The following is an 18,640-nucleotide window of genomic DNA, read 5'->3' on the forward strand; positions in this document are numbered from 1 at the left end:
TACAGAAAAGGACTCCTCCTGCGGAGCAAACAAAGAGGAAGGAGCTGGAAGGAGCCATCAGGAGGCAGGACCAGAGGGAAGATAGCTGGACATTACAGAAAAGGACTCCTCCTGCGGAGCAAACAAAGAGGAAGGAACTGCAAGGAGCTGTCAGGAGGCAGGACCAGAGGGAACATAGCTGGGCATTACAGAAAAAGACGCTTCCTACAGAGGAGAGGAAGGAACTGGAAGGAGCCGTCGGGAGGCAGGACCAGAGGGAAGATAGCTGGACATTACAGAAAAGGTTGCTTCCTATGGAGGAGAGGAAGGAACTGCAAGGAGCCATCAGGAGGCAGGACCAGAGGGAACATAGCTGGGCATTACAGAAAAAGACGCTTCCTACAGAGGAGAGGAAGGAACTGGAAGGAGCCGTCGGGAGGCAGGACCAGAGGGAAGATAGCTGGACATTAGAGAAAAGGTCGCTTCCTATGGAAGAGAGGGAAGAGCTGAGGATTTGGATGAGACAGAAACAAAGGGAAAGACTGACTGCCTATAAAAAGCACAGACAGAGCCTGAGGGACAGGGAGCGTAAACCATTCTGTGGCTCTTCAGCAGAGGTGGGAGATGTTTGCCTTTGTTTCTGGATTTGATATTACAGTTTGCTATGAGCAATACCGTTGTTAGCAATAACATCTGCATCACTACTCCTTAACTTTCCATAGCTTTTTCCAAACAAAAAAACAGCAAGCATTGTGAGAAGCAGGCAGGAAAAAGAAAAGTAGGTACCCATGTACTTTGAGCCACATGAGAACATGCTTGCCTTTATAAATTGTACTGTCTACTTTCTTATTAGGTTAATGCTTCTTAAGCGGTACTTTCGAAGAACAAAAGAAGCCTGCCATTTGGCCAAAGACACTCTCACTTCTCGTGTTGCCGGTTCAAGTTCCTCCCAGCCTCGTGAAGGTCCATTTCTCTACAGCCCCTGGTTGAGTTCGGATCGACCTGGCAACCCTTTTAGGTATCCTGGGCTAAGAAATAAATCTAGCATCTCAAATCTTTAAACAGTAATTAAGGTAGATTAGTAACATACCAGCTAAGAACAAAGACCCCAACCTTCCCGGAAGTGAACTAGATTTTGTTCAAAATTAGAAAATTATCAAGAGAAAGTTTGTTAAACAAAAATAATACCATGAAAAGTGATATTTACCTGTTGAGTTCAAAGTTCGCCACTCAATAAACATAATTGATGTAGATTCCGTGTTCCTGTAGTCTGCTTGCTGTTTAAGCGATGACTCCAGGGATGTGGCTGAGTAAATGAGCTAATAACTTTCTGCGCAGTTGGGAACAGTAAATTGTTTTTATAGCATTGAACTTCCAGCCTGTGATGATCAGCTTTCAGGCACACCAACATCTAAGATAAGAGTATCGTATTTTGCAGACAAAACTGTTATGTAGTATGGTAATAAGTGTAGTATTTTTTTTTTCTTGCAGGCCTTTCAACGTATCAGGCACTGATGAAAAAAGTCCCAAGTCTCAGACAGGAAGTTCCCCTTCTCAGTTGTGTTATTCTCCAGACAGTGAATATTCGCATGATCTCCGCAGAAGACTGAGTCTTCGTCGACCAGGTATTGTTATCACCCGTTGTGATACGCTACGTACAGTGGGATTTTGTTTCAAGGATGAAGGTGAGAACTAAAGACTCAAACTGTACATGGATCCGAGTGCACTGCTAGCTGTTATAGTGCATTATGGGATACGTAGTGTGGTGATATTGCACAGTATAAAACTTAGTGGTGGGCCGTTAACAATAAAAAAAAAAAAGAAGTTAATCTGTAAACTGGTCGGACTCCATCAACCTTGACATAGCTGCTCTAAGGTGTCACACACATTTTCACAACATTGTTCATGTTTATTTTTCACTTACTTCCATAAAAATGACTGTACCTATATCATACGTTTTCTTGTTGCAGTACTTTTTTTGCCAGAGGACCAACTAACGATGGGTGGTATGCTCGGCAACACCAGTCAGTCAGAGATGGACTGGCTGGATGATCTCTCTGACAGTGCAGGAAGCTGCCTAAGTGTACTAGACTGGGCTGTCATTAAAAGGATGGTGGCTGAAGAACCTGGTTGATGTTAAAAATAATAAATAATATTATAAAAAAAAATGACTGTACAGTAAAATAGGTTGTAAGGTACCAGAAGTGCCTTACAATCTGAAATATAAAATGGTAGATTTTTTCTTAAAAACTTTTTTTAGTCTGACATTTGTTCCTGTTTATATTTGTAATGTCTTCAGGTGGTGTTTTATATTTCTAGATTAATAGCCTTGTATTTTGTAGCCTCCTTGACTGTTTTAAACAGCTTCTTGTATTTTTCATTTTAAACCTGTGATTTAAATAAAGTACTTTAATAATAAGCCCTTTTAACAGTCCTATACTTTCATTTTTTATGTATAATTCGGTGTTACATCAGTACCTTATTACACCACAATACAGCATTGAAAAAGATTAATCTAAATTAAAATCCATTCATTCATTCTGTTCATGGATTTAAACTGGACTTTTTATAAACAAAAAAAAAATCTATTAAGAAATTGGTCTTCTAATACTTAAAATGGATACTATTACACCAATCCCTAAATCAGTGCACTTGCACTCTCATTGTCAAAAAATAGTATTTGATATCTTATTGATGGTTTGTACGCTAAAGCACTTGAGTTGTCTTGGGCCTAAACACATTTCAAGGTTGCTGTTCACCTGAGACTTGTTAATTTTACTCAGAACTAAAAAGGCGGAGACACCATTCTTTCTATGCTCCTTAATTCTGGAACCAACTGCTTGAAATACTGAGATAGAAACTACTGGCTTCAGTAAACTTGGACTGAAAACGTTTGTCTATAAACCCAGCGCTGCCTTTGAAAAATAAGTCCTCCAGGACGGCTGTGGCGCTGTGTGCACACGATCAGCGAAGAAGAAGAACAACAACTTCCTTAGGTCAGAGGTAAACAGTCGCGTTTGAAAACATGGATGAAGGTAAATACTTTGCTGATTTTTACGTCTGTTTTTTCTTTGTTGCATTAATTTAAACTACTTGAATTATTGTTTTGTAACCGCGAAGAACTCTTTGTGTACTTTTCTTTCGGGATTACTTTAAATACATAACATACTAAATGTTGAAGTTTGCTACTTTATTGTTAGCTTAACAATTTAGCTTACATTCTTTTGAGTATTTAAATTAGATTTATTATTGAACATTGTCCACGAAAGTGCTGCAAAGTGCTGTTTAGTTAGTTATTTAAAACTGGTTTTTCTGCTAGTTTGATTGCACATCTGTTTTGAGGCTTTTACATGGTTTTATACCTGGTACATTAACAGAAGTGTAAATTGCAGATCTCATGGTGAAACAAATGAGCTGTGTTATTAAGTCTACTCTAAAATATTCTCTTTTGAGCAGAAAAACTACCGAGTGATGGAGACATCGGAGCTGTCATGGGATTCTCTGGGTTTGGTATGTGGCAGCTCCAAATGATATGACGGGTTATATTTAATGTAGCATAGAGCGTACTGTTTCAGATTTGATTGAATCAATTAAGGTTAATTTCTTTTGTACATTTTTAGGTAAGAAGGCGCGGACATTTGATCTTGAAGCCATTTTTGAGCAAACCCGGAGAACAGCTATTGAGAGGAGTCAGCGTGTCCTGGGTGAGTATTTTGTGAGTTGTACTGCTGTTTTGCATGTGGACTGGATTCTTTACATAATTCACTCCTTGTTTTGGAGAAGTGTTGATATTTGTTGTTTATTTGACCCACTATTAGTCACAAAACACCAAAACACTGACCTATTGTACATAAAAAGTTAAATGCTTCAGTCAAGTTTTCCATACAATATGTTGAGTTTTATGTGTAAAATAAATAACTTCAGTGTGTCCGACATGCCCTCAGAGGATCGACAGAAAGGGCCTCAGATGGAAGAGGAAGGGGAAAGCTCCAAGTCAGTCAAAGGTCCTAGTCAGAGAGACAAAACTGCTGCTCGGTAAGACAACTTTGCCTTGTTTGAGTGAGTATGTCCGAAACTTTTCTTAACTAGGCCTGAACGTATTTTTGCTTTACTTGAGAATCTGTTTTTAAAAAATCCTCAGGAACCAGCAAAGCGGCAGCAGCAGTAGTGACAGCAGTGATTCAGACTCGGAGCTCGTTGGGCCACCAGTGCCTCCTCAACATGGAGCCCAGGAGGATGAGCTTGTAGGACCACCCCTTCCACCAGATTATAGGGACAACACAGCAAATAGTGACGATGATGATGACGACGAAGCAGACGCACAAGATGACGATGATGTATGTATGAAAGCCATTTTAGTTTTTTGTATTTTGAGTTTGCAGTGTGGATCATCAAATTGTTCCTCTTTGTCAGTAGATGCTGGGAGTGATAACATTGAATGTAATTCTCTTCTGCTGTGTTTCTCATACAAGTGAAATTAAAAATTAAATCAGTAAGCTATAAAATTCATCATTAGTGTTGTTATATACATCATCAACTCTTTTCCAATCATGATATTTCTACCTGTAATACAGGAACTCGAAAAGCACTTGAGTATTACAAACATGAACACTAGGTGGCAGCACCACAACAGCCAGACGCTGTGTAACGCTGCTTCATGTTGTTTGATTGTTATATTTGTTTGTTTTAGGAGAATTCAAGTGATCCTGGAAAATATTAAGACATATTATGATTGAATCTTCATTTTATGATGTCGTGATGTGAACAGCTCAGGTCAGAACAAAGCAATTTAGATCCTGACCACAGGCTTTTGTCATCATACACATGCAACTCTTTAGTTACAAAAAGTTAATTACTGACAAATCTGTTTGAAAATAAAAAGGAAACTAGACAATAACAAAATAACTTACATTTTTTTTGTTCCACGTTTTTCCTCAGAACCCAGTGAAGAAGATTCCAGACACTCATGAAATCATTCTACAACACGGCACCAAAACGGTAATGATTTTGTCTACAGCACTCAAAATATTCTAAGTTTATTAACTCTTTAAAGTTTTTAAAAATGTATTTTTTTTTTACTGTTGCTAGAACATATTAAATGACTTGAAACTTATTGTCGAAGTCTTCATAGATAGATACTTTATTTCAGACTCAAGGTCCAACTAGTAAAAAAGTACAAAATGACAAACAACCAAACAGAAATGCACATCTCCAATCACCTAAAAATAAAATGTAATGAAATTTGATACAAAAACTACATAACAATTAATAAAGAGTTTTTTGAAACGTAAAATTATTCATTTAGTTTTATAAAGTTTGCAACAGCGGCTGGATTTATCCTTTCCTGTTATTGTGTAACAGATCTGACCCCTTGTCTTGTGGTATTGCACTTTCAAATGAAGATATTTAACTCTGAGTTTGCTATCCAGAGGCAGAATTAATGCAGCCAACATTTTCTTTCTGAATAATGAAGTGCTTTCACTGCACTGACCTTCAAGTATTTTATTTTTTACTCGTTTTTTTTTTTTTTTTTTTTTTTTTGTAAGTCAGTTTAGAAGCAGCCAACCCACGTTACAGTGTGACAATCTTAGGTTTAGGATTAAGTTTGAATTGACTGCTAATTGCCTCCTCAGGTATCAGCTCTTGCCTTAGACCCCTCTGGAGCCCGCCTGGTGACGGGCGGATACGATTACGATGTCCGTTTCTGGGATTTTGCTGGAATGGACCAGGCTCTGCAGGCTTTCCGAACCCTGCAGCCCTGTGAGTGGTATGTGGAACGTCAACACAGTTGCCCAACATGTGTTTAAATTGGTTTCATGCAAACATCAGGCACACGGACTTCATTTAAGTGTGCTTCAGCGCGTACAAACATACACACGAAGGCTTGTTAAGCTTCATCGGCTCTAATGTTTGCTTTGTGGAATCCCCTCTTTTCATCCAAAATGACGCTTTTAGAAGCAGATGGTGAAGTTATGTGTGTGTTTGTGTTTATTCTGTGTTCCGGTGTTCCTGGCATTAAAGATTCTGTTTTTGCTTTTGGGAACCAGTGGACTGAGCTGGACAAGGCTTCCCCTTGTTAAGGGAAATTCATGCAACATTTATTATGATTACATTGAGATCCAGTGGACTTTATGGGTTACTGGAAAGATAAACTTAAGTCACAAAGCCGAGCAGGTGAAGTGGTGAAGTCCACTCTTTGTCCTTTTGTGATATAAAAGAGAAACTTGTCAACTTCTTTCACTTGACGGATTTTTATAGTCTTTGCAGCTTCTTAGGATGTAGGATTAAAAATGTTCTTTTCATTCATTATGCTGTCTCACTCCAACTTACCATCATTATTTTAGTTTGTTGTCATGCATCAGATATAGAAACTAGGTGTACCACTGAAACATGGATGTCTCAACGTTTTTCTTTCTTTTTTTTTTGACTAAAAATATTTTGTGCAGAACCTTTTCTAGCTGATTGCACCATAGAAATAAAGCTAAATCATCTGGTTTATGCTCTTCTGTGTGTCAGCCACCAGATCAAGTCCGTGCAGTACAGCATCACAGGTGACGTCCTCCTGGTGGTCTCTGGAAATGCACAGGCCAAAGTGTTGGACCGTGACGGCTTCAACGTCATGGAGTGTATCAAAGGAGACCAGTACATTGTGGACATGGCCAACACCAAGGTGTGCAAAAATAGCTTTCTTAATTGACTTTGCTTGAAAAAATGTTTTAAAACTCTCTCAGTGCATGATTTTATTCATTATTGTGTTGGAGGAACCATTGCTTAAAGGTAATTTTGTTTACACCTAAAGTCCGACAACAAGATTAATGTCAGGATCAGGTGATCATGGTCGTTGAAAAGAAGTCGGGGTTTGTCCGAAAGAAAAGTTGTTTCCCCAAATCTCAGAGATTCTCGCTCATATCGGAGGAAAACTGCAAACATATAAACAAGAATGTTTTGTATATTTCCCACTAGTGTAGACATTACTACCGATCAAATGAATTCTGTCTTTCAAATGACACCCAACTATAGAAAGGCTTAGGCGGGATGAATAGGATACCTATTTTGACTGTTGGGATGTATAGTTGACATCCAGTATTTATGCTTTCGTAAGAAAAATGACAGACGTAAACATTTGACACGACATTATGCCCAGAATTATCTGACTAAATGTTCTGACTTACAGCTTTAAGTATGACATGATGTGTAAAGTTGGAAAAATATGAAATTTAAGTATTGTCCAGATCTGAATGCGCTTAAAGTATAAAGATAGAAAGTATGGAATTAAAAAAAAATCAACAATCAAACTGTATTTATCTATAAAACAAGATAAAAACACTGTAAATGTTAATGTGGCAATGCATATTTCTTTTCACTTCTGTTGCAATTCAACTCAACTCCATTGAGCAGCTTCTAGTTATAAACAACAACTCCTGTGTTCCTCAGGTAAACCCTACAAAACTATTTAATGGTAGCAGGGCATTCCCTCTGTGTTTTGATTACAAGCCAAATGGTCAGAGCCTAACCTCCGAGAAAGAATGACTCCAAATGTTTTTGTCCTTCAACCTGTACCTACAAAAGTAAAACCCTAATTAGGTGTCTATATTTGGGTTTTAGTGGTATTGGTGGTCAGCAACCATGTGTGCCTGCTGCGGCACATTTAGACATGGTTTATAAATGTGCTTGAAGTGAAGGTCCATTGATTACAAGAAGTGGTTTTCAGGATGTCCTTCATTCTTATCCTGCTCTATCTGTCCCATCTGGAGCAGATTGGTTCAGTCCAATGCATCTTGGCGTGCTAACAGAGTCTCAGTCGATTAGCTGTCTCTCGTGTGATTAACTCATTCCCTCCACTCTGCCTAGGTTGACGTGTAATTACTTCCTTTCTGATTCATCCTATCTCTTCTATCTGCTGAGTGGTTTGGGACTCACAAGCTGATGTATGCAACAGATTTTTTTTATTTTTATTTTTTTTTTTGGCTGCTAAAATTTGTTTCTACAGATTTTGGAAAAGTTATACATGTTGTTTGATACATGTTCCTTTTAATCCACTGCAGGTTTTAGTCATTAGCAATTTATCTTCCAAAACTATTGAGGAAGAAGAGGAATTGTATTAGTACAGGAAAATTACAACTCATTCAGTTGGTTCTGATGATTTATGCGATGAATAATTGCTGTATGTAATTTCATCGTCAGAGCAGTAGTTGACCCTGTTTACTCCAAAGTTGATTTTATATTATTACCATTTTCCCCATTAAATTTAACTACTGAGCAATTCATAATTAATTTTAGACATAAAACAGCTGTTAAAGTGGTGCTGTTGAGTGTATAACAGTAAGCAGACAGGCCTTCTCCCTGATCCACGCATACCGATGTTGTTTGGGTCACATCTTCTGCTGAGGCATGGCTCTGTTTTCTCTTGTCCTGTCAAATAGCTGCGTGTCATGTGTGCAGACTCCTTGCTGTCTGACCTGGTGGCTAGAGGCCCCCCCGTTGAGCTATTCTTCTTTAAAGATGTTTTTTTATGAGTTCAGTGCCTTTCTCAAATATCCCTACCTTTTTTTTTCTCTCCGTATTTTGTTTTACTATATCCAAAATCTTATTTTTATTTGATTAACATCTTTTATGATCACAGAGTAGTGCATAAATATAAAGAGTAATGGAAAAGATATATTTTTGTAAATAATCTGACAAGATTTCTTCACCCCCCACCCCCCCCAGTTGCTTTAGCGCACTTCTCAAAATAAATTTGAAATTCTCAAAACCACTTGTTCATTTTGTCACTGGTGTGCATCAAAAAATAATTTTCTTATTTCTTTCAACAAGTCACAAATGTTCTTTGCAACTCATGTTCAATTCTTTGCTTTTTCCTACATTTTCAATTGCTTATGTCAAGCTGATCAAAGTGTATTCTGTGGGTCTCTGTTGAATTGTCTCAACCTCCACGACATTTAGGCATAATTTCATTGTATAAGTCTTAATATGCAAAATGTTTGAACAGGTTGTCATAATATCTCAAGAATATTTCTATACACTTCCATTAGGTGTCTTTCTAAATCTCTTCTGAACTAATAAGTTGCTCCCTGGTGAATCCTAAGTTTCTCCAATGTACATATCTTATTGTGTTTCTATTGCCACTGTAGTTTTCTTTTTCTTTGCTCTGTTTTCTGTATCACAATCACATGGTCTGTCAGCAAATTTCCCTAAAACCTTACTTTACTTTAAACTTCTTCACAATGGTCATCTCTGACCCATCTGCTGTGTTCGTTGGTCTTCATGATGCTTTTTTGTTCTCTACTGAACCTCTAAAGGCTTCCTCGGATTCACGCTGAGATTAAGTTACACACAGGTGGACTCTGTCCACTAATTAGACGACTTCTGGAGGCCGATGGTTGCCAGGTAGAGGTGGTCGAATTCAAATGAAATAAAAGTACAAATTCTTAGTCTTCCGTCTCACAATTTGTGTTTCAGTGACATTAAATCCCAAAAGTATTTATTGAGGCCTGTTCTTATAACATGAATAAAAATGGAGAAGTTTACATGTCTGAATCCTTTTTTGCAAGGTAATGCAATTCTCCGCAGGACTCCTCCAACCGAGGGGACGGCCAAAGCTTATTATTAAAGGAACTTTGTGTCTAAGATGCAGCGCTGCCTCCTGCCCAGTCTCAAAATTAACTTGCTCATTTGCTAAGCAAGGTCTGTGCTGTTGGAGGCCAGAAATTAGTTTAAGAGCTTGTTCAAATTAAGGGTCATTTTCTTAATGGAGATTCCTCTGCAATGCAGGCATATGGGGGCGGGGGGGGTGGGGGGATAATAAACATTCCTTTTTATTTAGGTGTTAATTTTCGCTTGCACTCAGAACTGAAAATCCGTCGTCACACAGACATTACAATCGGTGATGAACAACTGCTGTCTCATCATATAATTGGTTTAGAATTAAACTGCACATTGTGTTGGTTGATCTTGGCAACATTCGGCCTTTTAAATCTCCTTGTTAATTCTGACTGCAACCTCTTTGGCTCGTCTCTAAATGTTAAATGGGTTTGAAAACACTTATGTGGCAGCTTCAATTTTTGAACCTTAATCTAAATTAGACAACAAAATCCCCATTATCATCCCTCTGTGTGCAGCCTGTCGAAGCTGGGCTCAGTTTTAAGTAGTTTAATTATCTGCTCGTCTTTGTTCCAGGGACACACAGCCATGCTGAACTGTGGCTGCTGGCATCCTAAGATTAAAGAGGAGTTCATGACCTGCTCAAATGATGGGTGAGTTTTTCAATTTTAATGTTTTAAAACGTCAAACGTTTCGTTTGAAGGCAAAACGTTTAACGCCTTCATTATTTTTTCGTTTCCATTGCATTCCAATAAAACATAATTGCCGAACTTTAGTCGTTAAAATAAATGGTTTCCAAGATGCTGTTTCTGCACTGCTTTCAGATAATTTCTTATTTACACATCCATCCATTCTGATCTCAAGATTAATACTCAGCGTGAAAAGCAGTTTTCACTAAAGAAGCCTTTTAATTGTTCCCTTTTCTCTGGTTACCACCAGGGAGTACAATATTCAAAATAAAATTTTATTATGTTTTTTTGTTTGTTTTATGTTTTGGTAACTTGCATTGGATTAACAGGAAGACATAAGACTGACCTGCAAGCATATTTATCACATTTTCTTCAAAAAGCAAAGATTGGTTAATTCAGAATGAATACAGCGAAAAGCAATGTAGCAAATTAACTTGTTTTTTTCAGTATATCTATTGCTGGTTCTCTGGAGTTTAAACAAGTCATCGTTGAGGTCCATTTCTTTTAGCCACTGGCTGAACGGGGACCAATATTTCACTTCCTGCTCTGCGCAATAAACGGGAGGGGAGAAAAGCTCACTGTTGGAGAACCACAGTAAAGTATCTTGGAGTTGCCAGATCTCCCTAACTTGCATTAAACCCCATAACTGGTTATTTGGGAGTGTAGCCCAACATCACAAACATAAACTAGGGATTTGACTAAGCACTACTGGGGCTGTAAATGCAACCATTTGCTTTGGACAATTGAAATTTATGATAAAGCTTCTTAACAGAATCAGCTTTTTATCAATAAACACTCCAGGTGGGATTTGTGTAAAACAAATAAGGAATGTGTGGCGGATGATCTGGGATACTGTGGTCCCGTTTCTCTTCTTTAGGTGCTGAAATCCTTATTAGTGTGGAGTTATGAGCTCTTTTTAATTCCTGATGTAGATTTACAAATAGAAATATGAAAAACTGTCAGAAAACTGGAGATAAAGTAGATCATCATCTTGATTTTTCTCAAGGTTGACGATCTAAACACAAGAATGCCTCACCACATATAGGAAATATTTTTTTTTTTTTTTTACATTTTTGTCGCTATTGCTGTCTCTGCACTTAATTTCTGTTTAAAAACTTGTTAGGTTTGCTGAAGAGAAAAGAAGGAGGTATTGATCTCTCTGGAAAATTTCACATTTAACAGCAGGAAACTGTAGGATATAGTTCAAAATAAAGTGCATGAACATTTGTAGGAGTGAAAGGAAAAATCTAAAGTGTCTTTCTGTATTCTCCAACTTTGTGTTGCATAACAGAAGAATAAGTGCTGTTCAAAAGGGCTTTGAGCAAAGCATTGAAAGGAAGGGTGCTACAAAACAACAAAACCAGTTATTTCTAAGATTTTTTGAGTTTTTTTTTTTTCTCTTTTTGTTGACGTCTTCTAAATTCTTCAGTGAAGTTTTGCTCACATATGAACTCATTATACAGCTAGCAATGCTAAAAAAAAAAAAATATGGCTATCACTTCATATTAGACTAATAGGTTTGGAGCATCTCCGGTGTGCAGTGATATTTGAACATCAACATGTGCAAGAGAAACGGCAACGCGGTGAGAGCAAGCGAGTGTGACAGGCAGCGGTGCGGAAACACGGAGGTTATCATCGCTAAGTGGAAACGAGGTTCCCAGCTCTGCGGTGTTTACCGGTGTAACTGCTCTCCCAGATGTGGCTGTTGGTTTATTTAGCTCTCATTGAGCCTCTGGAAATCCTCTGCTGGCACGTTAGCGCTGGGTGTTGCCCCTCGCAGGAGATCAGCAGTGAGGAGCGCACAGGGAGCCATTCATAGACGGAGAGCAGCTGCATGTGTGAACGGTTCACTGCAGCGGAGCAGGACAGCAGCGCAGGCTGAGCGTGTCGATGGGAAGAGTGGAAGGGACTACACGGTGTCCGGTGTGGGGCGTTCGCTCCTTTACCTCTCATAATTTATCGTCGCGCTATATCCATTTCATGATTTACTGTGTTGCACTGCAGAGGGGAACCTGGATGATAAAACGTTGGAGTTTCTTTGTTGCTATTGGTTTGTGTTGTTCTGTATATTTTGCTAGAACTCTAATATTAAAAAAATGTTTCTTATTGCTATTTTTCAAATACATTCAAAAGCTTTAAGCAGTTTATAAAGAAGCCTAAAAATAGTTTGCGCCTTAATAGCAAATTCCCAAATCTTTCTATTTACATGAATGATTACGTTTGATTTTTACCTTAACATCAGAAAATATTCATGGGCATTTTTCCTCCCAAACCTGCTAAACATATCAGACAATAAAGTCCAGAACCTGACTTGAACAAAAGTGACAAATCAGCTGGGGTTAAAGTGGCTCCAGAAAGGTCAATTAATGGCCAGGCCATCAGACTAATTGGAAGCAGGCCTGGCTGCTGCTTAAGCCGTCCATGAAGTGGAGCATGGATGTGATCGATCCACTTTGCACCAGTAAACAAAGCACTTTATTTTCCAAAGACTCAGAACTGCCCACTTTTTATAAGCACTCAGCTGAGAAAATGTTGCGAGGTTGATACAATAAGTGGAATTGCAAAATATTAGAAAAAACAATATCAAAGTGCAAAGAGAATCTGACCTCTTCATCTAGAAAACTTGATCAGCTCTAGCTTTATGGTTCCCGTTCAAATCATTTTCACATTGGAGATGTTGAGGAGAATGAGCGTGTCATTTGGTCTGGACTTTTTCCTAAGTTGCTGCCCACACTTGTAAAATTTCTGACTAAAGATGTGTTCACACAGCTGGAGGAAGGGGGGTGGAGGGAATCGTATTCCTTGAGTATCCGGAGGGCGGATCATGCATAATTTTGAATTTCAGTCAGAGTTTACCTTTATTTTTTTATTTTTTTATTACAACAAACTGAAAAGGGGTTATGGATTGTTTTAATTTGTAGGGCCTTAATTGTAAATATTTATTTCAGCTGATTCAGAAGACTGAGCTAAGTGGAACTTAACAGCTGTGCTGAAAACGATATAAATTGAAAACCTTGTTGTCCAGATAAACTCATGCAACATTTGTTTTTGCATTAGAGGAGTATTTCTACTGTTTTTCCTTTCATCTTAAAAATGACCTGCATTTTCCTTATGTTGTCCCTCTGGCAGCTTATATAAAAAAGGAAAGGAGGAAGACAAACAGACTATTAATCTCTTTAGGATTTTATGAGAGTGACCCTCTTAATGCAAACCATGAACCTCCCCCCACAATATATATATTTCAAATCAACCATGCCTAATTAATGAACTCATTGACATCATGAGGGTTGTGACACTTGTCAAGATTGGAAACAGGCAGATATATTTATGCCCTGCAGGGAGCATAAAGGGGCCTTAAAACATTCAAGACACATGTCCTGACAGCAGGGCTGCAGACTACTGGCCTTGATGGATGAAGCGATAAACTCTTAAAGTCGTGACACTCTTCATCGTATTGTTTTCTTTCAACTCATCCTTATTCACAGAGGCCCCAACACTCAGAATGTCACCGAATTGTAAAAGCAAATGAGATTCTGAACTATTCGCTCAATGCTTCATGCTTTACCGTCTGCATGTGAAAAGATCTCAAATACTCATAACTTTAAAATAAAAAGCCTTAAGCACAAAGCCTACCTGTGAACTGATGATAATCTAAACCGCTACAATGTTGTCATTATAGTCTGACCTTGTGGTCTGTCATCCTTTCAGTTCGACACGTCGGACTGTCAAAGAATCCTTTCTTCATTTTGCCACCCATGAGACACGATGTGCTCTATCCATTCAGTTTGTAAACACTAATGATAAGCCACCGGGTCTCCAGCCTGTTGTTGAGTTTGTCTCACCATAAAACTAACACCTATGCTGCCTATTTAGGAGGTCTCCGCGATGACAATTTGAATCGGTAATAATGTACGATCTGCAGACCTCCCAGCTTCTTAATTGAAAGAGCCCCATTCTGTGATTGGACAGAATCTCATTCACAAGGCCTACATCCTTCTTAAATTATGCCCTAAATGGAGGAAGTGGATAAGAGGAAAGCAGCGATAATGCAGCAGCAGGGAGGCTGGGATTGTTCTTCCAAAACCATGGGTTGAATAGGGAAGTCCGTACAGCTGGAAAAGTATTTCTTCTCACACCGGTGTGAACATGTCGACGTCTCAGATTTGAAAGTGATTAACGGCACAATGTTTTCCAGCAAATACGCGGTTTATCCAAGGGGAGGCTATTATGTGCTGACCCAGATCTAACCGTCTATTTGCTGAAAGACTGAAGAAGTTTGTCACAAACACTTTCCCTCATTAGAAAGTGTCGGGAACGCGTGTCTTGTAAAAAGGCAGGAATAAACCGAATGCAGCTACAAAATATTTAACTAACTTGGGTTCGAGATGATTTCTGTTCAAATGAAAATCTTATTGTATTGATAAGCGTTTAATACTTGCCAAAGGGTATTTTCCACCCTAAGTAGATCTTGTGTTTTTACAGACACTGTTGGAGAACATTTGGTTCGATGAATGCTGCTTTACAGATCTCAGGAGCATTGTAGGAATGGTGTTTTTGCTTTCTTCTTTTGCGACTGATTTTTCAGCCAGTTGAACGGAGAATAGGACAAATGGCGACTTTCTAATTGGGCCCACGTGTTTTTTTTTTTTTGTTTTTTTTTCCCCCCCTTTGTGTCATGAGGCACACTTGAGTACGGGTACACACAAAAACACACAAATTGAGAGGAATGTTTGCAGGATGTTTGAATGCCAGGGATTCCCTCCGTTCTGGCCTTCTGCCAGGGCTGCAGCTGGATCTGGTTTAGTTGCCACAAAATCACAGAGCCCAGGGTGGCGGTTTTCGTCCAAGGGACTTACAAATGCATTCTTTTTAAAATGTTTTTTATGCCATATTAAGAAACTTGGACAGCTTTAATGTTTACTTTTTTATATTTTGTTTGAGGAGTGCAGTAGGTTGTTGAGGATGAACGCTGAGCGTGTGAACATGTCGAGGCGATTCACCCCGTTGGACACTTTGGGTTCATCCACAGTCCAGTTCATATCCAAATGTTCCTTCCTTGCAGTGCAAGCGTTCCATAGCCTGCGCAAGAATGCACATACTAAATGAATGCACTTGTCCTTTTTTGTCCATTCTGCAGCCATGACTGAATATTTGACTGACAGTAACTTTTGTCTTTTTTTATGTGTGAGCTGTGAATACAATATTTGTTTCTTTTTCTAGTTCCTCTGAAAGGATCTGATGGCACAGTAGCTTGATTAAACCTCAGTGATGTTGTGACTCAATCTCACAGAAAGTAGGGCAGATATTCAGCTGCTTACAACCAGACAGTGTTGTTAAATTAGAGGAACTTGCCCCTTTGCTGTTCCCACAGTCCATCTGCGCTTCGTCCACATTGTTTCCCATTTAGCCTCTTTGCTTGAGTGGAACTCCACGTATCCCTCCTCCTAAACCTCTTTGTCATTTCCCGACTTTATCTTCTTCAGCTGTGAAGGAGCATGGAGCATCTTCCCTTCTTAATCCTCCTTTCTCATAACAGAGTCCCAGTTAATCAGTCAACCAGCTATCACCGGGATTCTACCAGTAAAACACCCTCATACAAGATGTCTGCCTCACTTTTCCTTATCTCGTCATCTGTGAAAGAAATCCCAGCAGCCATCACCCCTGTGGTGTCTGTAACCTGATGGCCAGATAAAACCTGGGGCCAAGGAGAGCCGTCTCTCCTCGGTCGACGTGTGAATGAACGTGTTGCCTCGTAAAGTGTGCACGCATGACTGGGGTTGTATGGGTTTTGTTCTGTTACATTCACCCCCCCCCCCCCTTTAGTCTGGGGAGTGTTTGTACAGGAAAGGTGGGTGGGTGGGGGGGTGGGGGGGGGGGGCGATTGAAGCGAAAACAAAAGTTGGAGAATGGAAGCGGCAAAACTGTATTGGAAAAAAAAAAACATACTACTATAGAGTAAAACTGTAATTTAATTTTTAGACTTCACTGTTGCGGTGACATTAGAGGTGATCAGTTTAAAGTTAAAGCAAGGGTTTATAAAAAACTGAAAAGTGCATGAATGATGAGCACTTATTTATATACACATATTACATATTGTGATCCTTTAACCACGTGGAATCGTACAATGGCCTGTGCATACTTTGACACAAACCATCTTCAGTTTTTGAAGTGGCATCCAACTTCTCCAACTTTTGAGTTCAAAATGTAACCATATGTTGTTATTTTTGTAACTAATTCAAGCAGAAAGACATTTTAAATGACCCATTTCGCCAAGCCCACACATCGGAGCCAACACTTTCCATTTCCCTTTCCTCACTAAGTCTCTTATTGGTGACAGGTGAGGGTGCGCAGTCTTCCCCCCCGTGGAAAAACGCCATTAAGATAAATAGCATTCCGGGTTCTGCGTGCGGCTCTAAAGGTTATATTGGCTTTATTAGCCTGACAGGATGCCTGCGATCCTCCGTAAACAAAACAGAGATGTGTGTGAGTGCAGCAAGTGGACTTATTTGTCAACCACTCCATAACTTTGATTTTCCAACGCAACCACCTGTTTAGAGGCTCTTTTTAAAGTGTCCAGGTTGTACTGAGAAAGTAATTACATTACAGTATTTTTCAGCAGATTATCTTAACTTTAAGCACTGGATTGTAACAGTTTCAGTCATCAGAATGAGTTATATTTTTTAACTCTTGGCAGTTTTCAAACCGTATGTCTTCAGCTGGCAGTTGTATCGAGTTGTTAGACTTAACTAAACACACTTGAGTGTATGTGTGTGTCTTTGTGGCCTGTCATGGAGGAATCCTTGCCTGGCTTTTCGTAGCCGCTCTGGGTGTGTGTTTATACTCCGCTGCTGATCCCATGACCCAGAGGGGGTAAGATGTTCACTAAGGTGAGCAGCAGGTCGCAGACACATTTAGATGTACTCCGGCCTGCTGTGAGAGTTCAGTGTGGCAGCATGAGAGGTTGAGCAAACATGTATGTGCTGTACACGTGTTTTTTTTTTTTTACTTTAAAAATGCAAAGGGTTACATTTCTGTAAATTTCCGGACTCCCTCTTATAAGCAGCTAATTTCTTGCGGACTTATCGAGATTGCCTAACTTGAATTACAGGTTCTGTTGTCTTTCCTATTTTGAAGAGTGACTAATGGGACTTCTGTGTCATACCGTATTAAATATTTTTGTTTGTTGTGAGATTATGCAACTACAAAAGCAAAGAAAATCACTTGTAAGGTTTTTACGGGCCTTTACCAAGTAATTCTGGCATGTGCTGTCTCTATACGGTCACAAAATATCTGTTTAGATTTATTCTTAGATTGGCTTGTAAACGTGATGTGAAATTGAAATGTTCTCCTTTGAGAAGTTTTGGAACAACTCTAGCTTTTGCTCTAAAACAATTTATTCTTGACCACAAAATGAGTATTTAGATAGTAGTTTTCTAGTGTTGTGTAAATCCCAAACATTTATACTGTTGTCTGTTCAATTTGTTTAACTGTATTTAATTTGGAAAAGTTTGTATATTGTCATTTTTTAGAATCAAGTCACGTATTTGTGCAATAATAAAAAGCTTAATTTTTTTTTTCCTCTTCTCTAATGGCTCACATTGCTCATTCGAGCAAAATGAGCCATCATATATCAACCAAAAGTCCTGGTGTGTCATTAATGAACAAATGTGTTTTGAAGTATAACATCCATCTCCCGTTCTCAGCACTGTGCGCACTTGGGACGTGAAGTCAGAGAAGCAGCACAAGTCGGTGTTCAAACCTCGCTCCCAGCAGGGGAAGAAGGTCGTCCCCACCTGTTGCACCTACAGCCGCGACGGGAAGCTCATCGCAGCAGGTTGCCAAGACGGCACCATCCAGATCTGGGACAGAAATATGAGCGTGAGTGTTGAAGCACATTCCAGCCGCCGCAACGCGTCGTAGATCGCAGGAGTGGGTTAGTGGCTTCGCTGTAGCTGTGGGTACAGAGTCGTGAAGCTCAGGGTCACCCAGTCATAGGCCAAAGAGAGCACAGGTCAACCAAACACTAGCTATAAATAATTTGGAATAGATACCTTTAACACTACAACTGCCAAGGACTGGATGTAACTCTCGTAAGTTGAACTCAAATGCCTTTTACCTCATGACTTCACCTAAAATGACTCTCCTTAGCATCATATTGTGGGATTGCTGTAAGATTAAATATAAGGAAGAACAACTTTAGACCGACAACCAGCAGCAGAAGTCTTTTTGACCCAGTAAACATAAAAAGCTGTCCAGACAGCCGCCAAGTGATCATTTAATCACTACTGTTGAAACCTGGTGGTAGTGCTTACGACTGGCAGGGACTAAATAAACAACAGACATCTTTAATATGTTGGTTTGAATCAAGTCAG

The 18,640-nt window shown here is 39.2% G+C and overlaps 2 protein-coding genes across 9 annotated transcripts in view; both read left to right on the forward strand.

The window, feature by feature from the left end:
• Positions 1-2,401, forward strand: part of cplane1 (ciliogenesis and planar polarity effector 1) — a 26,112-nt gene extending 23,711 nt beyond the window's left edge. For 2 of the 7 annotated variants that reach the window (XM_015035585.1, XM_015035583.1), the window contains exons 46-50: positions 11-596; positions 702-757; positions 833-997; positions 1,471-1,604; positions 1,950-2,401. In XM_015035585.1, the coding sequence (XP_014891071.1) occupies positions 11-596; positions 702-757; positions 833-997; positions 1,471-1,604; positions 1,950-2,113 (1,105 nt within the window). In that variant the 3' untranslated portion in view covers positions 2,114-2,401. Of the gene's footprint in view, positions 1-10; positions 597-701; positions 758-832; positions 1,237-1,470; positions 1,605-1,949 lie in introns of those variants that run through there. The other 5 variants (XM_015035584.1, XM_015035586.1, XM_015035588.1 and 2 more) reach the window with 5 other exon arrangements.
• Positions 2,402-2,769: 368 nt separating this feature from the next.
• The window catches only part of wdr70 (WD repeat domain 70), a 44,648-nt gene continuing 28,777 nt past the window's right edge, over positions 2,770-18,640 (forward strand). Inside the window, exons 1-11 of one of the 2 annotated variants that reach the window (XM_015035591.1) lie at positions 2,770-3,014; positions 3,436-3,489; positions 3,600-3,683; positions 3,924-4,014; positions 4,121-4,317; positions 4,727-4,731; positions 4,918-4,977; positions 5,613-5,746; positions 6,496-6,649; positions 10,156-10,232; positions 17,972-18,146. In XM_015035591.1, the coding sequence (XP_014891077.1) occupies positions 3,005-3,014; positions 3,436-3,489; positions 3,600-3,683; positions 3,924-4,014; positions 4,121-4,317; positions 4,727-4,731; positions 4,918-4,977; positions 5,613-5,746; positions 6,496-6,649; positions 10,156-10,232; positions 17,972-18,146 (1,041 nt within the window). In that variant the 5' untranslated portion in view covers positions 2,770-3,004. The remainder of the gene's footprint in view (positions 3,015-3,435; positions 3,490-3,599; positions 3,684-3,923; positions 4,015-4,120; positions 4,318-4,726; positions 4,732-4,917; positions 4,978-5,612; positions 5,747-6,495; positions 6,650-10,155; positions 10,233-17,971; positions 18,147-18,640) is intronic. The other variant, XM_015035592.1, reaches the window with a different exon arrangement.

This window comes from Poecilia latipinna, unplaced genomic scaffold, assembly GCF_001443285.1.
Source record: "Poecilia latipinna isolate Pla-1442-1.1 unplaced genomic scaffold, P_latipinna-1.0 Scaffold339, whole genome shotgun sequence".
In the NCBI taxonomy this organism is placed as follows: Eukaryota; Metazoa; Chordata; class Actinopteri; order Cyprinodontiformes; family Poeciliidae; genus Poecilia; species Poecilia latipinna.